At 34.2% G+C, this 18,008-nt stretch overlaps 1 protein-coding gene across 6 annotated transcripts in view; it reads right to left on the bottom strand.

Moving 5' to 3' along the window:
* Positions 1-18,008, bottom strand: part of CCDC141 (coiled-coil domain containing 141) — a 75,577-nt gene that overhangs the window by 34,005 nt on the left and 23,564 nt on the right. For all 6 annotated transcript variants that reach the window (XM_069861023.1, XM_069861022.1, XM_069861027.1 and 3 more), the window contains 7 exons: positions 16,915-17,034; positions 10,649-10,843; positions 7,611-7,783; positions 5,776-5,917; positions 4,643-4,762; positions 2,692-2,883; positions 1,458-1,634 (listed from right to left, as the gene is read on the bottom strand). In XM_069861023.1, the coding sequence (XP_069717124.1) occupies positions 1,458-1,634; positions 2,692-2,883; positions 4,643-4,762; positions 5,776-5,917; positions 7,611-7,783; positions 10,649-10,843; positions 16,915-17,034 (1,119 nt within the window). The remainder of the gene's footprint in view (positions 1-1,457; positions 1,635-2,691; positions 2,884-4,642; positions 4,763-5,775; positions 5,918-7,610; positions 7,784-10,648; positions 10,844-16,914; positions 17,035-18,008) is intronic.

The following is an 18,008-nucleotide window of genomic DNA, read 5'->3' as shown; positions in this document are numbered from 1 at the left end:
ACAAACATATGCATTTTTTCAGTATTTCTATGATATATAATTAAAACCTGAAAATAATAAAGTCTCAACAAAGCTTAATGAAAAACAACTACTAGCATAACTTGTTTGAAAATTTCTCTTACTCTAAGTGTCATTAAATACATTTCTCTTAGATATTAATGGTCACAATTTGCATACTCAGGACATGGCTAATGTGAAAGTTTAAAACTCAGAACAGGTCAGTAATGACTGAATTATTGCCATATGATGACTGTTTAGTGCTCATATAAAATAAAGCTCTTTCTGAATAGGCAGATGTATCCAAAGTGGCCTTTTGGTAAACAGCAACTGGAAAGGCAAGTGGCTGAAGAAAAGATCACTGCTCTGTACTGATAACCAAAGCAGCACCAAAACATGGGAGGAATAAATATTTAGCATTTGAACATTTGGTGTTTTCTCCTCTTTTTAACAGAATCCATATAAGAAACACGAGAAAATTAAGTAGTACTGTTTCTGCTTTTCCCATTTCAGAATTTTTCTTTTAGGAAAAGCTGTGTTTGTAAATTACTTGTATGATTCACATCTTCTGGGTACTTGAAAGCTACAACCTAAGAATATCATGGGAACAGGGTAACAGAAAATATGGTGGCGACACACTTCCAAGCCTTTAGAGAGATAATATCTGAAGGTATGTTTAGGCTTTAAGTGACTGCAGTGCAATCTCCTGTTTACACACATTCAGCTCGCCTTCACACTATCTTATCTGTGCCTGGCTGCATCCAGCTGTGACAGCATACAATTTAGCCCACACTAATTGCCTGAGCACTTTCCTTCCTTAAGCAGATTTTCCAGCTCTTCTCATCCTATTGTAACTGCTCCCTAGTCTGTCCTATAAAAACATAAAAAAACAGCTGGGTATCCAGGCTGTCTGCATTAATTGGGATCACTTTAGCAGGAGTGGCTTAGGGAATCATCACCCATCTCAAATGATCATCTCATGAAGGGGTGCTGGAAAATTGGATAGGGGTATCTAGGCAGTGCAGCTCAACCCAAGACAGAAGGTAAAGACATCTGGAAAGATTACGGGTAAGGACGTAGCTCTAATAGCCATTTCTTTAGAAGATCTTCATGCACTCAACTAGTAAAGACTGCCTCTTAGCGGAAGTAAATTAAACTTTGTACGGTACTTGTATATAAGCTGCTTTCCAATATGAACAAAACAGATATGCACATATTTTATATGTGTATGCATGTACTGGATCATTTATTAAGAGCTCTGCCATGGTTAACCACAAAACTTCCTACGTTACTTATAATGCCACTACCACTCAAATAATACTATCATATTTTAATAGTATATAGGATCATCAGTGCCTTTAAAAACTGCAGAAATCACAGTCTATCAGGTACAGAACTAGGATTAGAACTCATCTTGGCAAATATCAAATATTTGATACAATTTATCAGATTATACTTACCATATTTACTAAGTTAAGAAAATTGCAAGCCATATTTTGGGTGCAAAAAATCTTCTTTATAGCCTTTTGCCACTGAGTGTTAGTTGACTCCATTGTGATTTTGTTTCCAGCTTTTCTGTTTGTTTGTAGTGGTTCTGATTTATAGAATTCCTTCAGGTTTTGAATATCATTGTTCACCTACAGAAAAGCATAAGCATAAAAAGAATTGGGCTGCTATAACTAAAAGGTATACAGACATGATAAAATTCAGTAGTAGCCTCTGAAACATTTCCAGGTTCTAAGATCTATCATCCTCCCCAAAATCTATACAAATACTAAATAACAAAAGTTTTTAATAATCTGTAAACCAGTAGATAGCAAGCAGACAGGTGGCAGCAATATGTTCAATTTCTGTCACATATCATTACTTGCGTATTATATACCAGGGTGTCAATGCAATGATTTTCACAGATCTATTTAATATGAGGTAACTGAAATTAGCAATAACCATCAGTAGACACAATCCAATTTTTTGGCAGTTTATCTTCAAATAAATAAATGCTGTGACTAAATTTGTCCGATAGGTTCTGTTCCATCCTCAATTTCTTTTATAATATAAAAGTTCATTGGTGTTGTAGAATCTTAAAACAAACATTACATCAAAATGAAAATTAACAGCCCTGGGCATCATTGGAACAACTACCAAAATTATGTTGGTATTGAATTGATTATGATTTCAGCAAGAGCTGGTTTATATTTAATATTTAAACCCCTCAGATGAATTAGCACTTCAGTGGAAGTAGTGCAAAATAGTGATAAATACCTATACCAATGTATTATTAAATGATAAATATCTATATCAACATATTGTGTGAAATATTTTTAAAGTACATGAAGCAAAGCTAGTAAGTTTATGACTCAGTACATATACATAACCACTTTTATTATATCTATAATGAAAGAGCACATGATCACAGGAGAAATGTTAAAAATTTAATTATAATATTTCCTACAATGGTGATTTAAATCATTAGAAAATCTGTTTATAGACTAGTCATTATGTTGATGCAAGTTCAATGGTTGGAGCTGCTTGCCCTGATGGAACAGATCTCCTTTAAAGTAGAAAGGAACTTAGAAAGGCTTGGAGTGCTTCTGTGGCACAGCATCTACAGGATTTGTCTTAGCAAGCGAAAAGCGCATTTTTTAGTTCTAAGATTTTCACAGACTAGTTAGAGAATTAGTAAGTAATCTGTACCTCTATAGCTGACTTTAAAAAGGCCACATAAGTTTGTAAAATTTCTACTCTTGGATTAAGGCATTTTTCAATTTTTTTCAATTCTTCATACAGAAAGTCAATTCTGTTAGAAAAAGCTGCTGTTTCCTCAGATTCAAACTCTTCCATATCTTTGATGATTCTTTCAGCTGCTTCCAGTTCACGTGAAGTTTCCTTTGAGGGTGCAAGCATAGAATAGTATCTATAATGACTGAAAAGGACTTGTGAATATTGATACTGCATTGGTAATTTGCACTAGTATGGTTTCCTTATGTATAACTTAGTTGAGAAGAGCTAATAATGAATATTAGATGCTAAAAATAACTATTCCTTTCCTGTAACATTTCAGCTCTAAAAACTATGGATGTGGTCATTAAAATAGCTGTTTTGAATGAAATAAAAGGTAGAAATCTCAGTATTCAAATTAAGTAAACTTAAGTAAACTTCACTCTGTAAGAAAATAATAGATGTGTTCCACATGGAAACATCACTAACCAGAACTGATACAATTCCTTTGATAAACAGTGTAGTCCAATTTTCTGATTTGATTGAGCCTAAATCCCTCTCAGCTGCTTGTCTGTTACGCAATTATTGTACAATTGTGTCCACTCTAGAGTGAGACTCAGAAGCAATTCTGCAGAAATTAGACAGAGATCAAATAGTGGGTTGTATCTCCTACTGCATCAGCTGCTCAGACTCAGAAGAAAGTCATAGAATGCTGACTGAGCAAGAGCCGAGTTACTAACATTTCCCATGATTCATCCTGGATTCTGGTTTTCAGATTCAGTCTTAATTCATAGCTTCATATATCTGTCTATGCGCTCACCTACTTTTACATATTTAACTCAATACCACTTCGCATATCTACCTTTGGCATTCAGCCAAGACAGCAAACTCTTCCACATTAGAATCCACAGAAAGAATAGGAAGGAGAGGTTACTATTGTCAGGGCAGTTTATACACCGTAACAAGAAAAGATAACACCCTGACACGCAAAAATTTGGCAAAAAAACCCACTAGAAACTATTATACTGTCTTGTGGAACAAGAAAATGGGCTCTTCCTCGTCTGCTGAACTTTTTATATTCTTACTATGGGCTCTTGAGAATTTTTTACAGTGAATTTTATTTCCAAAGACACTTTATAGATACAGTTCTTGGGTTCCATATACGGTTGCCAGAAACACACAAAAAACCACCAAGCCAACAACAACAACAAAAAAAAAACCCAACTCCATAGGAGTATTGGAGCTTTAAGAACTCCTAGAACATGGGACATTCCTAAAAACTATACCACCATGTTGTCCACCTTAGTGATGAAATATGCACCTGTGTCAAGACCATGGAGGGGACTTAACTGGTTTTAAGCCATGTTCAGATACTGCATTACTGCTACATCTGTTGGAAAGGCCCTGGATATGACTTAAAAATAACTTCATCTATGTTGCAGAGCCAAGCGCTGCAGCGCTTTCATACCACGGCTGCATTCCCAACACGACCATTGATATCTAGTGGCAACTTTACAGCTTCTTTCAAAGTTTCTCTGTATCTTTTGGCATAACAAATGACAACAAGAATTTTCTGTGACTCTGCCCGTCTAGACAAATTTTAAACTTGGTCACTCAGGTAAGAGTAACTATCCATATTTGAATGGTTTTGTTGTTAAGGGTCAATTCTGGGGTCTTGAGGTAGTAACAAAAAACACAACAAGAAAGAAACAATGAGGATAACCAGTGATATAAGAATGACTGACCAGTAACGTTATCTCTGGTTCTGTTCATTAACTACAGTTCTGAACTAAATTACAGGCGTATTTTCTTTCCAAGAATATATAAGAAACTCAGCCTCTCATATTATCTAAAACTGCATGCAGCATGCATTTGTTTCTACAAGTACCTAACATCATTAAAGTTTCTTTTAATTTTTCTTTTTTACCTTTGTTTGTTCAGCCAGTTGAAGGTGTTCATTCAAAACTCTTTCCGACTCAGACAAAAATGAGCCAATCTCCATACCAACTGCAAGCATTGGGGTGATTTTTTTTATCGACTGCAATACCTTTATTTGAAAGCAGTATTTATATAGTTAATTTATTCAAGTAGACAATACAAGAAGAGTATAAAACATCACTTTGTATAGGAAAAAAAATGAAGTAACACTTGTTTGTTGATGTTTAGAATAGGTACTTCATATAATCAGAGGAATTCAGGAATGAATATGTAAGGGAAGAAAATTCTACTATTTCTCCTAAGACGAGTTAAACTCAACAGTATTTTCACAGCGTTCTAATACCATGAAGCCTCTCCTACATAAATTGTATGCAAAAGCACCAATCTATGACAGAATGACTTCCCATTCAATTCAGAATAGTTCATTACAAACATTATGCAAATATTACAAAATATCAGATTGCAGACATTATTATTCAGCCATTAAAAATTATTTACATTTTTTGGTCTACAGTCTGTGACTTCTGTCATGTGAACCTTGATAAAAGATTATATTTTTTAATTTGAACGTACACATGGAACCTTATTTAGGAGTCATGTGTCTATTCCATCACTGACAAGACATTAAAAAATCTGCAGTACTGCAGAACATTCAATAGGTCAAAGAAGGCTGTGATGTCCTTGATACCTACACTCCTTGAGCCCTACCGAAAATTTGCTGTGGTTTACAGTCACCATGCTTACCAACCCTCACTTTTACAACAGTAATACTTTTTTACTTAATCCAATTAAAACAGAAGACATAGAAACAGTATAGCAAACCTGTATTTAGGGTCCCAGTCCTGACTGCTCACTTCTTTTACCAAAAATACAAATTACAATAGCTCATTATCTTAGCAAATTCATGCTTTATTAAAGATCACTAGTAAAATGTTCTCATGGAAACACCTGTATTTTCCAGAACAGCTTTGCTTTCATTTGTGTTGATAACTGCATCCAGCACTCTAATTCTATCTCTCTAATTGTAATTATTTGAGTGGACTTTAATATTCAATAGTTAAATTATAGAAATGCAATGTACTTTTAATGAACACATTAAGATGACAATGTGTTATTATGTACCTTATTTAGATGATCTTCAAGTGAGGCAGTCCATTGTTGTTTCTTCAAAGTAAGATCTTCATAGTCTGGACACTGCTCAATTAATTTATCTACTTTTTTTTTAATAAGTTCCATCATTTTCTGAATTCCTGTTGCCCAAGAGCTAAAACAGAAAAGTAGATATGATGTTATTTTACATTTTTCTCAATAATGAGGATGATAATTAAGAAACAAATCCTAACAATTTTACTGTCGATTGGTATGACTAATAATTTATGAATTTTAAGCTCTGACCTTTTCCTTGAAAGAAAAATAAGCAAGAATCCAAACAAAAGTGAATCCAAACAAAACTAAAAATGAGTAGAATACAGGAATGACATTTCCAATCAAATAATTTATCATAAGAATATAAGTTAGATTAATGTGTCGGATATTCAGATTCACTGAGAAATACCTAATTTTTACTTCAGTTATACTATCTAAAGTCTGCAACCACAAATGAAACAGCCTAAAAAGAGTGAAAATACATAGCATGTCAATTCTACTTTAAAAAGAATGTTTTCTTTGGACTTTCAGTGTTTTTACAATAGCTGAAAAAAAGAATATTATACATATATTAACAACTTTTCTTTAATGATGTTTTAACATTAGGAAGAATTTCTTCACCATGAGAGTGGCGAGGCATTGGAACACATTGCTGAGGGAAGTTGTGGCTGCCCCATCCCTGGAGGTGTTCAAGGACAGGTTGGATGGGGCCTTGGGCAACCTGATCTAGTGGGATGTCCCTGCCCATGGCAGGGACGTTGGAAGTAAATGATCTTTAAGGTCCCTTCCAATCCAAACTATTCTATGATTGTATGATCTTTAGCATTCTTAATATTAACCAATGCTATGCTGACATAATTTGAAACACATCTGCTTCTGTTGAAATAATGTTTAGCAGAACATGAAGTCCTAGAGAACAGCAGCATGTTTTCTGGAATTATGGCTGATTTAGGAATCAAAGTCAAAATTTCACTAAGGAAAATCCCTTTCCTTTTCATTTAATTAAAATATCAGGAGATGCCGAAGCAGTAACAATAGCTGTAAAGCCAGCTGCATGTGTCCCCAAAATGACATTCTGTTTGAAATTTCTGTTTCGTCCCCTCGTAAGGTCCTAGCCAATTACATCTGGGGTGATACAAGCGAAAGCACGTTAAAGAAATTTTTTGCAGAAAATCTTATCTAGACATTCAGTTGCTGTGTTGCTAGAACTGATTCTATGTTTAGTCATGCTTCACATCAGTGTAAAAATCATGTCTGTGGAGTATCTAATCACTGTAATTATCAAAAGCTTGGAAGTAATGAAGTTATTTCATTTGTGAATTAAAACTACTAAGAAATGGAGAAACTTCCATATTTTCTGCACTTGGCTTAACACCTATATTTTTGGTTTGCATCAAAACACATAATATAATAATTGTTACAATGGTGACTTTCAAAAAATCTGAAAGTGTTAATTAGGCAGCAGGAAACTTTCATAGCCATTAATACATAGTTTTTCATTGACATACATTTACTTTTCCAAAATGTTTCCAAATACTGCCCTAACATGCCAGTTTCACAGTTTGAAAGCACTTTTACAATTATTATGTAGTATTCCTAAAGTTTTGGGGTTTTTTTTAAAGAGAATGGTTTTTATAATCATCAACAAACAAATAAGGCGGAAAGTGAATTTCAGGTCATTTAAATGCACGCCTACTTAGTTAACTTCACTGGCTCTCAACACAGCCTAATATAGATTCTAACTAGTCAAGTCATAAAGCAACAGGAAGATATGGAGAAATGCAGCAGATATGAAAAAATGGAGGGAATACCTGTGAGAATCTGCTTTTTTGACTAAAGTTTGTCCCTTTTGCAAGGTACTCGCTGTGCAATCTTTGATTGCCTTCTGTAAATCCTCATACTTCATTGTCAGGATAGGCAAATGTAAGCCTTCTGAATTAAAGATTTTAAGGTAATTCTCAATACCTTCAAGACCATCGAGTGCCTGAAAAAAAAAAAAGCATCCGTTGTCAATATTTGTGTTTAAAATGTGTGTATGTGTGCTTTTTTTTCTATGTCTCTGACTTTTAGCCACAAGTTTTCAGCCTGCTCGCAGCTATTCTTCAGAGACAGCTCTTTACACTCTAACCATTTCTTAACGTAGAAGGTAACTCCTTGACCCTTCCTTCATTGTCTCTCTCTTCTTAACAGCCTGTAGCCATCAACAGCTGCACTGTAGTCATGAGATTCATCCCACCAAGTGTCAGTTTTGTCAACCTGGTCGTAGCTTTTCAGCAGCATGGCGGCTTCCAGATATTCTTGTTTAGGCTGGGCTCTTGGCTGTGTAGCCTTCTTAGAGGAGCACTTCTTTGTTTCTCTGAGGTGTTTCACCCTTGCTTCTCTATTGGCTCATGCTACCTCAGAACACCCTCTCTTCGAGTGTTCTGCAATGCACTCAGTACATTTCTGAGCAACAGAAATAGTTAAAGGTTTTGAGCCCCAAATCAAGGCAATAAAAATAAGAACTCTTTTTTTTTTTTTTCCCTAAGATAGCTTCCTGATCTGATAGCACACACCTGGAAAAGGCTTGAATAAGTTCTACACTAACATCAAGCACTGATGAGATCAAGGGCTGTTTGCTTAATTCCTCTGCTCTTACGTAAATAAACTCCCCCTAATAAATTCTTTTGTACTAATACTAGAATGTAATAACAGAAAACACTTTTATAATATGGTAGGTCAGACAATTACTAAATTACTTGGTGCTTTAAATAAAGAATATCAATGAATTTGCAGTTATGAAAAATCTAATACAATTGTGGTAAATAGTTCCAATAACTCATTTCTTCAGTGTTTAAAAAATACACATTATTACTAGCTGGAATGTGTCAAACTGTGCCTTTTGTTGTCTGCTAGACAGAAAAATAATACACTCTCAATCTTTTCTTGCCCATATAGCTGATTATAGATTGCTTGCCTTCATTACTTATTACTCTTACATAAATTACAAATACTATAAACAGAAAAATACCAGCAAACATTACACAGTACTCCACTGGAAGCTCATCTGTTGATAAACAGCCCTACTTATTTTCCTATTTTAAGACTTAAAACAGATTTGGCTCTGAAGAAATTTCAGATAGCCTGAGGATTTTGTGATATTCCCTCTCACCATCTACACATGAAATAGCAGTAATAAACCTTACAAAGATCTGTTACAACATTATTTCCACCTTTATTTATCCTTATTTGGTGTTCTCATAAAAACCTATTCTTAACATGACACATCAATGGATTTGATCCTATAATATTAAGCTCCCTCAATTGTGTTTTAATCAACTCTTCTATTAGCTGTTCCCATCAAGTTCAAATTTGATTTTCGATTAAAAACTTCTAAATTAACTGTGCCATTCCCTTCCCACCTCAACATTCTAACATTCTGCGAGGAAATTAGAAATTTTCAGGATTTTACAGCACTTCTTAAGAGGGGACAAATAGTCTTACTCAGCTTACTTTTCATCTTTCTGAAGAGTTTCTTGAAGGCAGTGCAAGTTAGTGCTAGATTAGCACCTGGACTGCGTTTTGACTTCTATTACATGATTAAGTGCTACCCTGTAATATTATAACATTTGAAAAAATAATTTTAAGATCTTAGGCTTTGAGCCAGTAAGAATATAGAAAGTAGTCTAACTCACATAACACGACATGATGGTTAGCCTAAAACAACTTCAGAAGATGACTGAAGAAAAAAGTCTGATAATTTTGTTTTGGGAGAGCCATTTGAAGAGCAAGTCTATAAGAAAATTCTTTTCATATTCACATGAAAGTCAATGAAAAAATGAAAAGAAATTATGAACAGAACTCTTGAAACTGTATTGAAGTATTTAAGTATGATGAACAGTTCATATTAGAAAGGAGAAAGTTTTGTAACAAAAATCAATTATCCAGTTTATGAAAATAATTTTCATAGAAGTAGTTATTACTGGACTTGATATTTGAAAAAGTAAAAACTTGGTATAAAAATATTCCTTTTTTTGACCATAAACAATTTACCCATTTTCATCAAATAAGATTAAGAAGAGACAGAAAATTAAACAGACAAGGTTGCTTGTACAATCCACACAAAACAAGCAACATATAGAATTCAGTAGATAGAATTCATTAGCCTTCTCCTGTGAGAGCTGCAAGAATCCATTTTTGGAATCTGAATCACTGCTTCTCCATATGAGGACATCAGTGATGGAAATCATTGCCTACAAATTATCTTGTTGATCTCAGTATGGGTGTGAGTATTAATTCATGTTTTGTGCTGTCACCAAGGGAGATTTATTCTTTTCTAACTAGCCACTTTTGTGTTACCTCATGTCTAGACCATGTAGTACATGACACGCCTGGTATGAGGAATTGTATATTTTCCTTGATTTTTCTCATGTCTGAATATTAATCAGTCCTGTGGAGACCACTGGAAGTATAGACATCAGTTCTGGCTTTCACACAAGTCTGCAACAGTTTGAGCATTTTAGAGCAGTTCCTGTATCTTCATACAGTGTTATGCCATCGTGACAGAGCCCATGATCTTAAAGTCGAAGTTTTGGGAGATAATATTTCTCAAATGCCTTATTCTAGAAACTGAATGTTCTGTACTTAAAAAAAAATCATTTGTGATTTTTGATTTTTGGATAGAAGTTTGAGGTAAAAGCTTATATTATAAGGTTTTGTAATTACATAATTTACAATTACAGATTTGAAATTTTTCATTCCTACAAATTGTTTAGCAAACTGTTTTCGTAATCTCATGTGTATTAGCCTTCAAGAGCACACTAACAGTTTTATCATCAGTTTATTATTACAGACTCGGCTTCTTACCAACCTTGCTAACGTGATGAAAGAAGTCATTGGCCTCTTGTAGCAGGGCTCTCCTTTCTTCCATATGGAAACACACTTCTTCTCGCAACTGACAGATTTTCTGATTTGAAAGCTTTAGATGTTCTTTTTCTGTATAGTCCTCTGAAAGCAAGATCTGAAGTGCTTCAGCTTCCAGTTGTTCCACAGTGGAATTCCATTCCTAACAGGAAAATTTCCATTTTAATCGAATGTATGTAGAAATGTAATATACCTGTGCAATAATAACGTAAATACTGGAAAACATGTATTACATTTATGGGCCTGAAGGTTATCACCATTTAAAACAGTATTTCTGGTAGGAAGCATTTCTAAGCAAATTATGGGTTTAATGACAGTTTTCAGTGGTGGCATTCTATGTTCTTTGACAATTTCACAGGCAGAAGTAGCAGTTACCAGTGTGTCTGCTGGAAAAAATTGTCTGGGTTAACACAAAGACAAGAAACTTCTTCTGGGTAAGACCACACTCCCATGACAAACAGCCCCTTAAGTCCAACTATTTAACCACTAACAAGTTAAAATATTGTCTAGATAATAGCTACTTCCAGTGAGGCGGCTTCTAAGAGATGTCTGGTAATCAATTCAATCAAATTACTGTCCCTTACAGTAAGGTGTGCTATCATCCTTGATACTCTCCATTGTACGCTCTTCCTGACTCCCTGCACAAAACCACAAGTCCATTCAAAGCACGTCTCTGCCTTATCTGACCATGAACCTTCCTAGTGACAGTGGCAGATCCAAGAGATACTTTAAAAAGGACAATCACACCGAAGAATTTCAAACCACAGAGTCAGAAACATTATTGACACTTGATTGAGCTAGGTACTTTAAAAATGAGGTACTTTAAAGTGGATTCAGTTCAATTACTACAAGCTTGCATATTTTTTTCTGCATTAAATCTCTTGGAAGCATGTTTAGCTAATCAGAACTGATTGCCTATTTGACTTCTATTTCTTCTTTCAACTATTCATACTAAACTGACTTGTGCTTCTAGTGTACTAACCCAAATTATACATCAACTTTAGAGACCAACCCTTCATGAAGAAAACTTCCTTTTCCTATATTTTTTTACCTGTCATAAATGCTATTACAGCATTCATTCCCACTATCTTCTTTAGGTTATAAAGAGGTATTGAAAAGCATTATTAGACTGGATAGCCCAAAGGGAAAGGAGTTTTACTTTAAGAGAGTCAAAACACAATTTAATGTCTTCCTGTCTTGCAACTACTGCTTTGGTGTTTAGTTGCTTCTTTGTTTTTGCTGCGGTGTTTTAATAGGGAAAACTATAAAATAGTAAAATTGTTACATGGAGTACTTTCTCCTTGCTGTGCTTGTCGACACTTAAAATTAGTGCCTTATTATACTGTTTAAAACAAAAGGAGCATCTGATACTACACTCCAATTTCCCATGCCTTAGTTGGCCTATTTCCTCCACTATGAATTAAATAGTGAATGTAGTAATGAATTAAATAAGAGAAGAACCTTTCTGAAATTCATTTAGCATTTCCTTCCACAGACTTATATCAAGTGTCTGGTAAAATAGATAGAAAAATATTTTTAAAAATAAGATGGATTTTTTTCATGAAAACATTATGAAGTACGCATATGGCACAACAAGATTACAGGGTTGGTTCTTTTATTTTCAGCATGAATAAAGAACTTTAATCTCACATGTGTTGTTATTGCTAGTGAAAGACATTGTTTTGGAAGTTCTCCCAAAAGACATAATCTAGTTATTCACAGATCTTTCACAAGCAGCAACAATTCTAATTCCCTGTGTCCCACCAGGGTGCTTTATCCATCTTTGGCATACATTATACAGGAGTAGACCTATTTTGGTCTGTGCAGTTCAGTGCATTCCTTTTCTGGCATTGTCCACTGATGTGACAACAACTGATATTTTAATTAATTTTAATTAAGTGAAACCCTGCACTGTATTATTTAACACACATTTCTCCTTTCATAAATACCTGGCCTTGTCTTTCTGTCCTAAATAATTTTCAGCAAGAATGAGCATTGGTCTGTTGTGATGTTTTTGTTCCTTTTTACCTGAGGAATTTATGTTGGAAAAAAAATGATAAGGAGATCTCTCCATACACACAACTTAATTGCATACTTATGAATAAGGTTGGGACTCCTAACATCCAATTGTATCAGCACTAAAACGCCATTGTCTTCCAATACTTGTAGCTAGAATGATTGGGATAAAATGCATTCCATGATCAGATTCTAACCAAAATTTCACTTACATTTAAACACACTGATGTTAATGAGAACTGAAAAACAACACTGCAGTTGGGAGCTTTTAACTGGGACTAGTAATATTTAACCAAAAAAAGGCAAAGAAAGTGCAGCTGAATACGTGCATCCTCACTTTGTTATTATATGCTACTTGTATAATAGTTGAAAGTAATATTTTATGTAAGAATGAAAAAATGCATATTTTAACATAAAAGTAGAGGAAATGGTCTATAGTTACCTCAGAAGCAGATAAAGAAAAAAGTTCTGAATTGTTTCAGTGCATTGCAATGTGTAATTTATAACAGGCAAGGTTAATTATAAGAAAATTACTCAACTTGTAGTGAAATTATTTCCTGCAGGATTTCACTGTAAAAAGATCCATAAATCTGCTTGGTAGAGGGTAGCAACATTTAGGTGATCCAATAGCAACCCAATAGCAACATTTAGGTGATCTTAAAGCACAGGTTAAACACACTTAATTTCTACCAAGGCAAGCTTCTTCTCCAACCTTTTGCACAAGCTCAAAAAAAGAGTTTATTATAATATTCTATATTTTACTATATTTCATGAACATTACAGTCTTGCACACTCTATGAGGGTATTAAGTATCATCGGATTCATTTGCTACCCTATTTGATCATTACTCAAAATTGGTTCCATTTTCTATAAAATAGCTAGTGACATTTTCATTTTCAGCTTTCTGTTATAAGGAAATGTTTCTACACATAAAAAGCCTATAGTTTCCATGAACAGGACTGTCAAATTCAGTGGAAAAATCTTTGTCTGTTTTTTCTGTCCTTCATCCTTCTACTTGTTGAATTCATAAAAATCTGTCAGTCAGCACTAAAATATTTAGTTATCAATTTTCCCTGAAAAACAGAAAGCCCAGTATTACTTTGACTTTTCAATCTTTCAAGAAATGTTTTTCGATTCCCCATACCTATTAAAGGTGCCTTGCATCATATGTGCCTATACTCAATGTGTCTGCTTAGCTAATGTCAAAATTCATGTTTTTCCTCAGATGAGTAAGTCTTTTAAACACTTGCCTTCATTATTCCATTTGGCAAGGAAAATGAGCTCTTTCTAGGTTCTTCAGTTAATCAGGTATTTATCAAGAGTTTTAAAACTGATCAAGTAAAATTATTGTGGCTTTAATTAAAGTTTTGAACTTTTTCTGACTTTCTGCCTTTAAAATAATCCCGCACAAGCTTGGGAGGGGGGGTGGGGCGGCGGAATAGAAATACCTAAAAATTTATCTTATTATTAAAAAATCTTTTGTGGGATCAATTGGCTTTTTTGGTCTATAATGTAAGCATTTCTTTCTTGAAAAAAAAAAAATCTAACTCTGGATTAAAACCTGAGCAGATGTGTAAAACTGTCTTAACTGGAATATTGTATAGTTAAGCTGAGAAAACCTTGAAACACATCTATTTGACTTCAGATCACAATCCATGGAGTAGCTACATTAGCATTTAAACCACAAGTTAATGAAGTATAAAAATATATATTTTATATAAGATAAATTAGCCCCTTCTCTCATACTGCAAAAATGTTCAGAACTTAACTTCTTCTGAGCCATTATTTATTCATTGAATGCATTAGTATGTGAATAGTTTATCCCCTGTGAATATCCAAAATGGTTTTACCTTCAATAAATAAGCTGCAGTATAGCTACCAATATAATCATATCATTCACTAGAATTACAAATGAAATAGTGTGCACTAATACAACTGCAAAGGATTGTAACATACTAGGAGAATTACCAGATAATGTATCTTTTGGGAAATTCAGTGGATGGCTGCTAGCAGTATATTTAACAGTGAGCTGTGAGAATCAACAGACAGAAAGAGGAAAAAGTAATTAGAAGCTAGTCACCTACCAGGAAATTGTTGAGAGACGCTAAAAGATAATGCCAGGACAGAGAGGGACGTATCACAAAACCCCAAACAAACAACACAACAGCCCCACAAATCATTAACAAAAAAATAATAGATAGAAAAGGAGTAGTCTCCCAAGGCAGTGAGATGGCACTATGGTGAGAAGAACCTGAAAGAAGAATGTTCATTTGCATCTGCCACACGTGAAAGACAAATGTTTAGGTAAAAATATATTTGCCCATAGAGGAAAATTCTTTTCTTTACATGCTGTGCTCTAGCTATTGAAATACAGGAGTGTATTAAAAGAGCTGCTATAGAGATGAGGTGCAGTACTTGTCAAACTCCTCTATAAAATGCCAGTCTCAGAAAAACAGGCAGAAAGTGTTGGATAGCCACACAAAGAATAGTAAAGGTACATGGCCATCCAGAAAGGCCAGAGAGTAGATCTCCAGACAAACATTTAACTATTAAGTAACTTTTCCGTATATCTAAGCCTTAGCTGTGAGATCAGGGATAAAACCAGCTAATTACAATATCCTTGTTCCTTATGTTTATGTCAACAAATATAGCAATTCATGCTACTAACCGATGGTGGTACTTAATTTAATCATTAAGAACAGTCCTGAAACTTATTCAAAGCATGCTGTTATCTACCATAGCTACTCCAGACCCAATAAGCACACTACTCTATAAACAGAGAAGTATTCTCAATCTTGCTACAAAACCTTATTAAAAGGAGGACCGACTCCATCACTGTTCAGTGAATTGCTAGCTGAAAATGTAATAACAAATGTTATATTTGTAAGTTATTTACTGGATGCTCAAACATGAAAAGGATTCATTATCATATAAAATGAAAATGCATGTCGTTCTTTCAGCATTCACACTATCATTTCTAATTCAGACAGCAAATTAAAGGAGCGGTCTTTCAACACCAAACATGATGAAGATTAATGATCATTTGGCTAGTTCTAAAATTCAGCAATACGTCAGGACACTTCAGATATTTTTGTGGGGCCCTATTTCTCTAGAAACACGCCACAGCTTACTCATTTACTGTTTAACTTCTGCTTTTCTTGTGCCAAAAGCCTGTCCAGGTTTTGCAGCAGAATTTAGATTTTCATACTCATATACCTTAGATGAAGAAAATGTGTTTTCTGACATGCTGCTTGGAGAAGCATTAGAAATATTATTGTATTCTCTTTACCTGACAACCTTGAAGCAGTTAACTGTAGGTAATGCAAACAGGCAAACATGACAGTTAACTACAAAGCCTACAAGGAGGTGTAACCGTGAACAATCATAAACCTGTTAGTTGCTACCACCATATTTCTTTCTATTGCAATGGTTTTCTGATGAAAAAGATGTGCTTAGTCATCTGTGATACAGGTTATCAAAATACAATTGCTTGAAAACAATACAGTGAGGAATGATGCTGACCCAGCAACAACACTTAACTCGATGGCAGCACAATCGAGGTGCTTAAGAAAAGGTTCTAAATATATGTAATTTACATCATACAAATATCTTCGGTTTTTTAGTATGTCAACATTGCCTTTACTCCCATCTTGCTTTTATGAGTGATGTTAACATATTTATCTGGAAAACTGATATTCACAATGACAATAGTACTTCCAATTACTTTTATTCCCAAGAAATAAATGGGCAAATAGCTCTTCCAATCATGTACACTCTTCAGTGACAATGAATTATGGTAGAAGGGGCCAGCTTTTTATCCTTTCTGAACATTAAACTTTGGTAGTATTCTATTAAAATTGTTTCGTTTTTTTTTTTTTATTTTTTACAACATGGTTTAATAAGTAAACTACCAGTCTGGAACTTGATCACTGAATTGACAATCCATCTAAACAACAGCAAGGATTATTTTTTTATCTTATTTAGAGCTTTTAAAGTTTTAAACAAGAAAAACATTGAGAAACATGAAGGCCTGCATTAAAAGTAGTAACATGAAAAAGAGCTCTCATTTAGACATATTGAAATATCTGCCTTGTGTACACATACCAAGTATCTACTCCTATATGAGCTTATTAAGTGTCTAAGTTCACATCTCTTTCTAATTTTTAAAGCTGCTTCATCAATAACTATATCTCTTACTTTCACTTTGACTTCCATTGCTTCAAGCTCTTGAAGTAACTCTTCATTTTCCAGCAGAGATGAGCCTAAACCTTTCTTGTGAAAATAACCTCTGATGTTTTTCTGGTACCAAGATGTTACCTAAATAAATTATAAAAATAATTCAGCCAGTGAAAAATTTGAGAGGCTGTTCATTTTTTTAAAATACGTACAAGGCAGTTTCATCTACAAAAGGAGGTCTAATTTTTACTCCTTCCATTTTTCATTCCTAATTTTCATACTTTTATTCAAATGTTAGTATTTGTATTATTTAAATGATGGTAAACGCAGAAGGAATGGTTTGTGGTCAGCAGTGTAAGAAATGGACCAAAATGTAGTCATCAAGTATGACCAAATTATAAATTAAAACAGTAAAAGAAAAATCAAGTTATAGTCACACACAGAATAAATGCATGTTTTCTAGCACAGTAAAGATATTGCACATTTTCCCTAGAACCACATTAACTTAACTTCCATTTGCATATAGTAAAAGACTATAAATATGAGTACGTTTGCAAGAATACAAAAAAACAATAGGACTAAATGGGCCTTATGGCCTAATAGATCCTCTCCACCCCTGCTTGAAAAATTCCATTAAGCTATCGAGTTAATAAAATAATCTTTAATAGCTTTAAAAGAAAGAGTTATTACATCTTACTTGACTTACTTCAGCAAGTATGTGCAGCAAACGTATGCAGTATACAAGTGTATCATCTAAATTGCACAGAACACCTTGCATTTAGTTCTGCTTGATTCACAGTATATACATCTCACATTCTATGTAAACAACAGACAGCAAGAATGCCTAAGTGAATCTATGTATCTTAAAATAATAGTAAGAATGAGTTTTTGGTATCTAAAAAACTTCCTCCAATCTTTTCAGTCTGGAAAATGACAACTATAGTTCTGGAGTCCTCAGCACAGGAACGTCATGGGTCTGACAAAGCTAGTCCATAGGAGGGCCATGATGATGACCAGAAGGCTGGAGCACCTCCCATAACAGGAAAGGCTGGAAGAGTCAGGTTTGTTTAGCCTCAAGAAGAGAAGACTCTGGGGAGACCTTGTAGGAGCTTTCG

The sequence above is a fragment of the Phaenicophaeus curvirostris genome, chromosome 7 (genome assembly GCF_032191515.1).
Source record: "Phaenicophaeus curvirostris isolate KB17595 chromosome 7, BPBGC_Pcur_1.0, whole genome shotgun sequence".
NCBI classification, from domain to species: domain Eukaryota; kingdom Metazoa; phylum Chordata; class Aves; order Cuculiformes; family Cuculidae; genus Phaenicophaeus; species Phaenicophaeus curvirostris.
Note: the sequence above shows the minus strand (reverse complement) of the source record. Positions and strands in the feature narration are given on the sequence as shown.